General features: G+C 40.4%; 1 protein-coding gene across 5 annotated transcripts in view; it reads left to right on the top strand.

Moving 5' to 3' along the window:
* Positions 1-12,148, top strand: part of CBLB (Cbl proto-oncogene B) — a 209,382-nt gene that overhangs the window by 125,664 nt on the left and 71,570 nt on the right. For all 5 annotated transcript variants that reach the window (XM_045001837.1, XM_045001836.1, XM_045001839.1 and 2 more), the window contains 3 exons: positions 1,413-1,550; positions 4,851-4,938; positions 9,442-9,573. In XM_045001837.1, the coding sequence (XP_044857772.1) occupies positions 1,413-1,550; positions 4,851-4,938; positions 9,442-9,573 (358 nt within the window). The remainder of the gene's footprint in view (positions 1-1,412; positions 1,551-4,850; positions 4,939-9,441; positions 9,574-12,148) is intronic.

The following is a 12,148-nucleotide window of genomic DNA, read 5'->3' as shown; positions in this document are numbered from 1 at the left end:
GCGCACCTTTCTCCCCCCTCCCCCCCCGCCACCGCTTGGGGCGGCAAAAACATTGGAGCTGGCCCTGGTATGGTCACCCTAAGCTGATTTCACTTTCTTTTTCTCACCTTTCACGTTCTAATGTTTAGATTTCTAACACTTTAGGGGTACACTTATGTCTGACCGAAGAAATCTCCTGAAAATTGGCAGGATGAGGGGAATGTATTGGAAAACAATTTCCAGTATTGGATTTTCTCTTTTAACAAAACCTAAATGATCTCTTGTTACCTGGCCTGTAAAGGAATCTTGCTTTACCAGTTTAGATAACAAGTTGATACTGATCTCATGCATGTATGATAAAACCCAAATAAAGATGTCATGATGATTTTCAGAGTAGTGTGTTTTAGTTGATCATTAATGAAGTAAAAATGATGACTGTGTGGTTATGAAGGAAAAAAATGGTCTTTAAAAGATTCATAGATTTTTAAGGCCAAAAGGGATTATTAGATCATTTAGTGTGACCTCCTGTAGAACACAGGCCATAGAATTTAATTGTTTTCCCTTTAAAGTGTCCAATAACTAGTGATTAGCTAAAGCATATCTTCCAGAAAGGCATCCAATCTTGAACTGAAGACTTCAAAAGAAAATCTTATCCAAAGCTGCTTTAATGTTCCGTGTTACATATAATTAATTTTAAGACCAACTTCTCTCTCTCTGATTAGTATCACTAGGGAACTTGTTAGGTTACTTACGTGAAATATTAAACCTTCCAGAGAGAGAGAGCTGATATAAAATGAAATTGCTTGTTCACTTTAAAATGTTCTGGCAATTCTGAAGTTTTTGTTCAAAAGCCAGTAAATAGAAACAAGTTACTCTTCCGGTGAAATCTTGGCCTCACTGAAGTCAATGGCTGTTTTGTCATTAACTTCAATGAGGCCAGGATTTCACATTTTATATTTATTGTGGAGGAGGTACAACTTTCAGCAGTGATATTTCACACTACAAATCTGTTCACCTCTCTGTGGCTGGTTTTCCTGTTTGAGCAATTAAAAACAGTTGCTGTCTGACATTGAAGATTCCATATATTTTAGTAAGAGCAAGAATTTGCTCCCACATTCTTGCCTATAATTTTCCATTCCCTTCTATTGTGCAATGTGCTGTGCATGGTTTTTACTCCTGGCTGCTACCTGTTCTACACAAAAGTGACTGAATTTCAGTCATGCTGTATATATGTTATCAGAGAAACTCTTTTGAGTACAGTACTTCAGAATAGAATAGGCCATATAAATATTGGGGCTGATCAAGATTTTTTGAAGTGAATTTTAAGTCCCAGAGTCCCAATCCAGTGCCTTAACTACATGACCACCCTTCCTTTCCATTTGTTTTGCCAAGCATTTTTATTAGAATTGACTTTGTAACCCGTTGTCCTCCAGCTACATTTTCAGACTGAGTTGCACTCGACTGGGGCAGTGGGCCATTGGATACGTAACTGGTGATGGAAACATTTTGCAGACTATACCTCACAACAAGCCTTTATTTCAAGCTCTAATTGATGGCAGCCGGGAGGGATTGTGAGTACAAATGATAACTTTCATTTTATAAAATATTGATGTATTGCTTTGCTAATTCATAATTTAAAGCTTCAAAAGATGCTTTAAAGTATTAGAAGTAATGGATGATATGGCTGTTTTGTAGTCATTTGGAAATCCATGACTATTACTTTCATTCATCTATAAGACACTTATTTCAAGGTAATGCATTTAACCAAAGTTGACCATATTTTATGGCAGATAAATTCCAGGGGAAATGAGATTGGGGAGTTATAATTTAAATTTTCTTTAATATAGAAGTCACAAGTGTGTAAGCTGATCATGCAGTTAGTTCTGCTAATTGCTCCTGTGTAATACTGGACAATGGATATTAAATATATTTGATAGCTTTGCCTATGTCTTATAGGTAAAAAAAAGTCCCAGGTTTTTAATATTTTGTGTGTGTGTGTGTGCGCGCGCACGTGCACCAAACTTCAGGTTTTCTGAGGTATTCCCTGAGAAGTTTGATCTTTTTATAAAAGTCTCAGGAATTTAAAAGTTCTGTGCAAAATTGTAACTTTTCTAAGAGTACATCTATTCTATGTGGTGAGTGCCACAAATAGGCATCTGTATCACTCTTGGAGTGTGTGTGTGTGTGTGTGTGTTTACACATTTGGATTACTTTTAAAAGTAAATCCGAGGTTGTTGCTCTACTTCATAAAATCATAGAATATCAGGGTTGGAAGGGATCTCAGGAGGTCATCTAGTTCAACCCCTTGCTCAAAGCAGGACCAATTCCCAACTAAATCATCCCAGCCAGGGCTTTTTCAAGCCTGACCTTAAAAACCTCTAAGGAAAGAGATTCCACCACCTGCCTAGGTAACCCATTCCAGTGATTTACCACCCTCCTAGTGAAAAAGTTTTTCCTAATATCCAACCTAAACCTCCCCCACTGCAACTTGAGACCATTACTCCTTGTTCTGTCATCTGGTACCACTGAGAACAGTCTAGATCCATCTTCTTTGGAACCCCCTTTCAGGTAGTTGAAAGCAGCTATCAAATCCCCCCTCATTCTTCTCTTCTGCAGACTAAACAATCCCAGTTCCCTCAGCCTCTCCTCATAGGTCATGTGCTCCAGTCCCCTAATCATTTTTGTTGCCCTCCGCTGGACTTTTTCCAATTTTTCCACATCCTTCTTGTAGTGTGGGGCCCAAAACTGGACACAGTACTCCAGATGAGGCCTCACCAATGTCGAATAGAGGGGAATGATCTCGTCCCTCGATCTGCTGGCAATGCCCCTACTTATACAGCCCAAAATGCCATTAGCCTTCTTGGCAACAAGGGCACACTGTTGACTCATATCCAGCTTCTCGTCCACTGTAACCTCTAGGTCCTTTTCTGCAGAACTGCTTCCTAGCCATTCGGTCCCTAGTCTGTAGCAGTGCATGGGATTCTTCCTTCCTAAGTGCAGGACTCTGCACTTGTACTTGTTGATCCTCATCAGGTTTCTTTTGGCCCAGTCCTCTAATTTGTCTAGGTCCCTCTGTATCCTATCCCTACCCTCCAGCATATCTATTACTCCTCCAAGTTTAGTGTCATCTGCAAACTTGCTGAGAGTGCAGTCCATGCCCTCCTCCAGATCATTAATGAAGATATTGAACAAAACCGGCCCCAGGACCGGCCTTGGGGCACTCCGCTTGAAACCAGCTGCCAACTAGACATGGAGCCATTGATCACTACCCGTTGAGCCCGACGATCTAGCCAGCTTTCTATTTAACTTCTTTAACTTGCTGGTAAGAATACTGTGGGAGACCGTATCAAAAGCTTTGCTAAAGTCAAGGAATAACACAGCCACTGCTTTCCCCTCATCCACAGACCCAGTTATTTCCTCATAGAAGGCAATTAGGTTAGTCAGGCATGACTTGCCCTTGGTGAATCCATGCTGACTGTTCCTGATCACTTTCCTCTCCTCTAAGTGCTTCAGAATTGATTCCTTGAGGACCTGTTCCATGATTTTTCCAGGGACTGAGGTGAGGCTGACTGGCCTGTAGTTCCCCGGATCCTCCTCCTTCCCTTTTTTAAAGATGGGCACTACATTAGCCTTTTTCCAGTCATCCGGAACCTCCCCCCCGATAGCCATGCATTTTCAAAGATAATGGCCAATGGCTCTGCAATCACATCCGCCAACTCCTTTAGCACCCTCAGATGCAGCGCATCCGGCCCCATGGACTTGTGCTCATCCAGTTTTTCTAAATAGTCCCGAACCACCTCTTTCTCCACAGAGGGCTGGTTACCTTTTCCGCATACTGTGCTGCCCAATGCAGCAGTCTGGGAGCTGACCTTGTTTGTGAAGACCCAATTAATTCAATTAATATTCAATTAAAAGGATAATTTAAAATGTTGAATGCTAAGTGGTTTTATCTGAGCAAAGTATCAGGATTCCTGTCTTGTAAAACAGAAGATTTGTTATATTGTTGCTACTATAACGTTTCTAGACAAGAACAACAGAAAAATAGTTAAGGTTGAGAGTACATATCAGTCATTTAGGGTGAGTGCATTACAGGAATGTTGTAATTATCCCAAATCCAAGTGTTTTAAACCCAGACATGTTAAGGTATGGAAATACCCAGTCAGGAGACCCAGGCAACCTTAACTCAGCCATTTAGTGGCCCCAGGCAAAGCGATATCATTATGATTTATCCATTTTAATATATGGTCCCAGAAGAGATTAAACTGATTTTGTGTGTGTGTGTGTGTGTGTGTGTGTGTTAAATAACTCATGTCACTATAAAATGTAACTTTCAGTGAGGTCGAATCCCTGCTTTCGGTATGAAACTCAACTGAACCTTAACTAACATCAAAATAGTTTTCTTCCTTACCCTACTATTTTAATATCCCTAGCTATTCTCGTTTTAAGCCCATGCACTCTAAATATAGTTTCTGTTCATTATTTACTTAAATATAAACATAGATACAGTATTCGTCCCTTGCTATCATTTGTGTTCCATTGTGCTGAATTCTCAGCTACATGCATCACACTGAGCAACTAGAACTATGCAGATGGTCTTGAGATCACTGAGACTCTGTGGATATACAGGCCCAACTAAGCATATTCTGTTGCAAGATGACCTAAGATAGTGCCAAGGATAATTTTAGTATAGTTAAATTCTGTTTAACCAATTGTCAGTTGTTCAAAGAAATTGGGAGTATGCTCAGGAGAGATAAGATGCATTTTAATCAATATCTGATATTTCTCTTATTGGCTATCCAGAATTTCATAGATTTACTTTAACCATGAAAATTGTGGGAATATAAATCTTAATAATAATTTGTGTAATTCAGCTATCTGTACCCAGATGGACGAAGTTATAATCCTGATCTGACAGGATTATGTGAACCTACTCCACATGATCACATAAAAGTTACACAGGTATGTTGCATGTTACAAATTCTGTTCCATATTTGCTTGGTGCCCTATCCGCCAGTGATAAGTTTTTATTAAAATATTAGATAAAAATTATTAAGATTATGTGGTTGACCAAAAAGGGGTTTGAGAAAGAACTGGATGGCAAGTCTTAAAATCTAAAGGTAATGGTAATGCAGATGTCTCTTTTTTTTAAAGTTGTTTTGATTTTAACCATGTTTTGGGAGGGGGAAACTTTCACAGCTTTTGATAAACATTTTCTTACATTGTGTGCTGAAGGGGTTATGAAGTTGAATATTTTGTAATAGTGATGTGGGGACAGGGAAGTAAAGTAAGGCTTGGAAGTCTCTTTGAAGTCTGAAAATCCAACTGTATAGAGCTTGCAGAAAGAAAGTACATGGGGTATTATCGGAAGGTTACCATTTCCTAGTGCGTCTTATTTTTCCCTGTGTGTGCTGTACAAACTGGAAGGAATTCAGGGGAAAAGAATACTTTATTAAAAGGCTTAAGGGAATGACTTATTTGGGAAACTTAAAATATCTAAATATATGTATAGTTTGTCTAAGCAGTGGCATGACCCCAGTCTGCAGACATTTGAAACTAGAGGAAAGGGAATTATACTACTTTGTACCATGGTACACAATTGGAAGGCAAGGAAGATTATAGGCTAGTTATTAGGAGAATCTTCCTGACAGTGACTTTTATAAACTTTGGGATAGTCTCTGGGGAAGAGCTGGAAAGCTTTTATATTGACCAGACACAACTTTATACAATGTTTGATTAATTATTCTTGTGTTGACTGCAGAGGAAGGCCCAGATGACAATTCTAAATGCTGTTTGTGTACCATGTTTACAGAATTTACAGGAAGAAAAATGTTATTTGCAACACACAGGATTAGTGGGAACTCATTATTAAAATGTCTATCCCTGAGTAGGAGACCTTCTAAAATGATTGTCTGAGGAATGTGTGGAAAGTTCCAGAAGGCTGGCACCCTTCTTCTCCCTGTGTTCTTTATACTAATGTTGAAAGAATGAAGCCTAGGGCTATGTGGATGTTTTTACATGCAGGAAAAGGCCACCTGGCCCAAAATTCTTGCCCTTTTTGATTGTTTAAGAACCCCCTACTGCTCTTCTGAATAGTTCCCTTCTTCTCCAAAGATCAATCTTGATGTATGTTGAAGTCAAAGGGACAAATCCTCACCTCTTATTCTAGCTGCATTGCTTGGCTCTGGCAATGGGAAAGCTGATTTTAACTGACTGCTGCTGATTCCCCTGGTATGAAGGAATTCCTAGGTGGCATAAATCCAGCATAGCTGGCTCTATTCTAGAACCCTCCCAGTACCTTCTCCAGTACTGGGGATGTGGCTGGAATGCTGCTGTTGTCCATGAACCCGGGATCCCTTCAAGCATACCTAACTGGTATAGTTTAGAACACAGCTGGGGTTGCTAGAAACTATGACACAGGCGATGTAGAACTGGCTCCAGGAGCAAGTTGCTGCTCATGGCTCATTTGTGGGGAAGCACCACAACTGTGCTTGGTGCATACTGGTGGCAGCTGAGAGTCTGGGGCATGCTCTTTACTTTTTCCCAGTACCTTATTCCATCTGCTTATTGTCATCTGACTTGGGTCCTTAATTTAGTCAATTTTTCCTAAACTTGTGAACCTCCTTTCCTTAGTACTAAAAGCTGTATCACAGTGTAAGTAAATTGCCTGCCAACCTTCAAATCCTTTCTCAATCCTGGAAGCTTTTGCTACATCTGTGTTTCATCTATTATATATAAAGATTCCAGGGTTGTCTTATCTTGTCTGTCTTATCACTCTGAAAATAGAATGTCCGTTGAGTCAGTGTGAAGCGCTGGAAACCACTACCAGCATGGTTGAGAGTGTTTTGTTCAGCATATCACCAGGTTTAATCGTCAGTGGGCTTTGTGGTCTGTTATCATCCAATTTTTAATTTCACAGGTTTTTTTGACCTTAAGTATTACACCATGGGCTTTGTACAGCTGCAGTAAGGTGTGTATCTATGCGATGCCGAGAGTCCTAGACCACTGTGATGTCAGAGATAACTCAACCAATCACCATGCTCAATTTACAGCCAATTTACATGCCACAGTTGCATTGGTTGTATGGGCAAGACTGTACAAATGATGGATTACCTGGCCCAACTGCCATAGTTCTCCAAAACCACCCACAGAACCACACAACATATCCCTCTATATAAGAGAGCCCCTCCCCACAGCACACACCCCACCTGCACAAATCAACACAAAATCCCCCAGCACCCCCCCCCACACACAGTAGCCCCTCACTGCAGCATGCCCCTTTATTTGCCACAAATCAACACAACCAGGACCCATAATAGCCCCTTACTGCAGCACACACCCCTCATTCGCTTCCTGCACAACTAAACAGAAACCTCCCAGGGCAATCAACACATCTCCCAGCACACCTGTAGACATGAATCACCTGAATTAACACACAAAATGACCCAAACGACACACACTCTCCCTTAGTGCAGCACACAGCCCTCATTTGCTACCACGACAAATGAACACAACCCCACACACACACGAGTAACACCAAACACATGTAGCCCCTCATAAGAACATAAGAGAGGCCGTACCGGGTCAGACCAAAGGTCCATCTAGCCCAGTATCTGTCTACCGACAGTGGCCAATGCCAGGTGCCCCAGAGGGAGTGAACCTAACAGGCAATGATCAAGTGATCTCTCTCCTGCCATCCATCTCCATCCTCTGACGAACAGAGGCTAGGGACACCATTCCTACGCATCCTGGCTAATAGCCATTTATGGACTTAACCACCATGAATTTCTCCAGTCCCCTTTTAAACATCGTTATAGTCCTAGCCTTCACAACCTCCTCAGGTAAGGAGTTCCACAAGTTGACTGTGCGCTGCGTGAAGAAGAACTTCCTTTTATTTGTTTTAAACCTGCTGCCTATTAATTTCATTTGGTGACCCCTAGTTCTTGTATTATGGGAATAAGTAAATAACTTTTCCTTATCCACTTTCTCAACATCACTCATGATTTTATATACCTCTATCATGTCCCCCTTTAGTCTTCCCTTTTCCAAGCTGAAGAGTCCTAGCCTCTTTAATCTTTCCTCGTATGGGACCCTCTCTAAACCCCTAATCATTTTAGTTGCCCTTTTCTGAACCTTTTCTAGTGGTAGAATATCTTTTTTGAGGTGAGGAGACCACATCTGTACACAGTATTCGAGATGTGGGCGTACCATGGATTTATATAAGGGCAATAATATATTCTCAGTCTTATTCTCTATCCCCTTTTTAATGATTCCTAACATCCTGTTTGCTTTTTTGACCACCTCTGCACACTGCGTGGACATCTTCAGAGAACTATCCACGATGACGCCAAGATCTTTTTCCTGACTCGTTGTAGCTAAATTAGCCCCCATCATGTTGTATGTATAGTTGGGGTTATTTTTTCCAATGTGCATTACTTTACATTTATCCACATTAAATTTCATTTGCCATTTTGTTGCCCAATCACTTAGTTTTGTGAGATCTTTTTGAAGTTCTTCACAATCTGCTTTGGTCTTAACTATCTTGAGCAGTTTAGTATCATCTGCAAACTGTTCTTATGTTCTTATGTCTCTCTGTATATAGGTTGGGGCAGATTGGGGAAGCTCATGTTTCCGTTGACCGTACTATATCTGTTCTGTGCATAAATAAAAGAATTGGTTCCTCGCAGCTGTCAGTCTAGCAGTTTGCACCAGCACTAGATTCACACTAAAAATAAACTATATAAAAATCACTGTTATTGTGACTCATAATTTACCTCCTATTCATTCTCCACTGTGACCTCCAGACCCTTGTTCATTTTACTCTTCTAAATTACAAGCAAGTAAGGCAGTATCCTTTCCTTGGCATTGAAATGATGATTGAGAAAGGCATAGCCCTCTGTAATAGCTGATCACACGGAGAAGCCAGGTCACAGCTTCCCAAACTCCAAGCTGTGGAATGATGAAGTTAAAGCAATCTCAAAGCTACTTACACATATAAAACCTGAGAGCCAGAAACAGAGCTGTGCAGTCCAGTGCTTTTTCATGTTTTTGATTTTATTAATGATACTTATTATTAGATTCTGGACCCCTCCCCCCTAAATTTTCCAAAGTAACTTGTCCTAAAAGTTGATGATGGAGTTAATACTGTTCCTTTTTTATAATTTGAATATATTTCTAATAGTGAGATAACTTAGAAACACACACTTTATTTTATTGGTAATGTTTATAGAAATGGCATTAGAAGAACAGATCTATTAAATGTATTTTTTAAGAAGAAAAAAAATTGGATTGTCTGTAATCTCCATATGGCTGTCAAATAGATGTTACAATAGTGCCATGTACGGCTAAGAAAGGTAAGCCGGGTGGGAAGTCCAGTATAATGTGCTTGCCATAAGTAGTATTAAGCATATTTCACAATTTACTGATCATACTAGTGACACTGACCTTGACTTTCTCTTGTTTCAGGAACAATATGAATTGTACTGTGAAATGGGTTCCACTTTCCAGCTGTGTAAAATCTGTGCAGAGAATGATAAAGATGTGAAGATTGAGCCTTGTGGACATCTCATGTGCACTTCGTGTCTTACAGCATGGCAGGTACAGTCATAATTCAAGCAGCAGACAATAAGGATGGATTGCTTTATTATTCCCTTGCTGTTTTCAGTGTGTCTTTATTGTTCACCTCATCCTTTTCTGTAAGGTCACAACCAGTGATACACTTTTAAAATGGTAAACTCAGTACAATTTATGGGCTTAATTCTTGCACCTGGGAAAGCGAATACAGGAATCCTTAGCATCTGAGCTGCGTGGCCTGGTGACTGCATTTGCTGATTGCAGCTATTAGAAACCTTTTGCCAGATCAGGGCCTAGTGAGGAGATGAATGCTGGGCCACTGGTTGCCCACTCAACCACGAGGGTTGCTTTATGAAGTGAGCCGAGGCAAAGGTGAGGGCAGGCAGCAGCTGGGAGTTATATAATTGACTATACGGGTTTTGTGATGCATGAGGTCTTTATAGTGTTCCCTAGTGATCAGTTCACATGAATGAGGGGACAAAATGCATTTGAGAGTTTTTAACTACTAGGTCACTGGTTCAGATTGCACTCATGACGGTAGTAACAACATGTTTACCTTCTGATAGTGATTGGCCTGTGGAAAAAGAGTTCGTGATCTCGGTCCACTTCCCAGCGGACGGTGCCAGCATCACAAAAACCCACCTCCACAGTTTTTTATTACAGTTGTTGGCTGTCTGTGAAATTATTCTCTCACTTACAGAAGTGAATGTGCTGGAAAGAGCTTGTGGTGGCACAATTTGGGGAAGTCTGTCCAGCTCCTGTCCACGCTATATCAGTTCTGTGGAAAAAGAGCGTTAGTGCCTTTAGTTCAGCATATTTAACAAACAGGATGACTTTAAAAATTGCAGAGAGAGCGGGTTGCAAACCCTTTAAAAATGCAGAGAGGTTATTCCTCATTACAGATCACAGCTTTAGGATTTCTCCTGATGGTTCTTTTGAAAATTAATCTTTTCAGTATTACTACTTTGAGCAAGTTGCCTCATCTTTCCTCTGCCTCTGTTTTGCTGTCATTTAATGTGTTTGTACACTGTGTACCACAATGAGGTGCCAATCTTGGGGTGCAACTGTAATACAAATAATGAGTGAGAAGAATAGAAATAGAGGCCCTGATTCTTGTCTCATTTTCATTGTTTATGCCGGCATACCTCCACTAACTTCAGTGGAGCTCCTTCTGGCTCAAAATCTGATCAGAAATCTTTTTCAGATTCCCCGCTAAAGTGTAATCATTAGCAAGGCAACTCTTAATGAAAAAATGAGCACTGGGTTTTTCTTCCATTAGCAATTACATTTTCAATTTAATCAAACTTCATTGCAGATTTAACTCCTGTATAATTAATGAGAAGATGAAGAAACATACTGTAGCAATGTCAGTTGTTACAGGCTGCCAGTGGGTTAGTGTTTAATTGCTGTCATAATGGCTCATTAGACATGCCTCAGGAGAGATTTCCAGTACTTTTTTCCCTCATAGTGAAACATCTGTGTTATTTAATAAATTGAATAAGCAACTTCAAATCTTCATAGAATGCTAAACATGATACAGTGGAAGTCAGTTTGCAACGGTCTTTTATTTGGGAATCTTTAATTTAGCTTATTACTTTTACATTACACAGACAGTAAAAGGGTCATTAACAATTCTTTCCCCCCCAGAAAACTCTTTTTTCTGAACTGTCCGGGGTTCTCTGCTCGGTGTCCCCGTCAGGCTCCCTTCTTATGACCCTTTGACCGCACTCCTGTCCCTGTTCTTTTATTAGTTGTCCCCCGCAATTAGTGGGTTTCTGAGGCTCTGTGGCACCTCCCCTTAGGCTGGGGGGGGTTCTGTTAGCATGGGGCGGGCTTCACCCGCCCCATTTCCTGGAAACCCAATAGATACAGTGGTTTTCAACCTTTTTTCATTTGAATGGTGGTACAGACCCCTTTGGAAATCTTAGATGTAGTTTGCAGACCCTCAAGAGTCTGCTGACCACAGATTTAAAACCCTTGTTTTGTGGTAATGATAACCTTTCATAAAAAAAAAAAACAGTCTGTTCTGTTAGGAGTGTAGATGTATACAAAATTGCATTATTCTACATCATGTCTAAACTTATGCAGAGTATGGGAGCTGCATATTCAGTTTTTGCAATAACATAGCTATATACATGTTTATGCATGGGTTGGTATATTTTGGCATGTCTATGCCTGTAGATATCACTTCTTGTTTTCATTTACTATTGTAGCATGCAAAGCTCGGCTGATGGCAATTTTATTTTTGTGTTACTAGACATGATTTAATATTTTGGAAAAGGTGAGGGCAGACTGGCAGTCACGGAAAATGGAATTCTCTGACAAGCCAAGTACAGTACAAGCAGCATAAATAGAAGCCTCCTTGCACTGCCATTTTAGCATGCACCAACATTGTTCTGTAGGGCTACTTCTATGGTATAACACTGCAAGGGATGCTAGCCCTAGGGAGATATTTCTTGTGACTGTGTAATGGTAACCACTGTAGGTCCATGCAGTTCATGGCATCTCTTCTCAGACTTTCAACAATGATGACAATTGTGATGGTTTCTTTTGTGATATGGCCACAAATGCTGTCAGAAGTAATTAGTTCAACTTCTTT

This window comes from Mauremys mutica, chromosome 1 (assembly GCF_020497125.1).
Source record: "Mauremys mutica isolate MM-2020 ecotype Southern chromosome 1, ASM2049712v1, whole genome shotgun sequence".
NCBI classification, from domain to species: domain Eukaryota; kingdom Metazoa; phylum Chordata; order Testudines; family Geoemydidae; genus Mauremys; species Mauremys mutica.
This window is presented reverse-complemented; position numbering and strand designations above follow the sequence as displayed.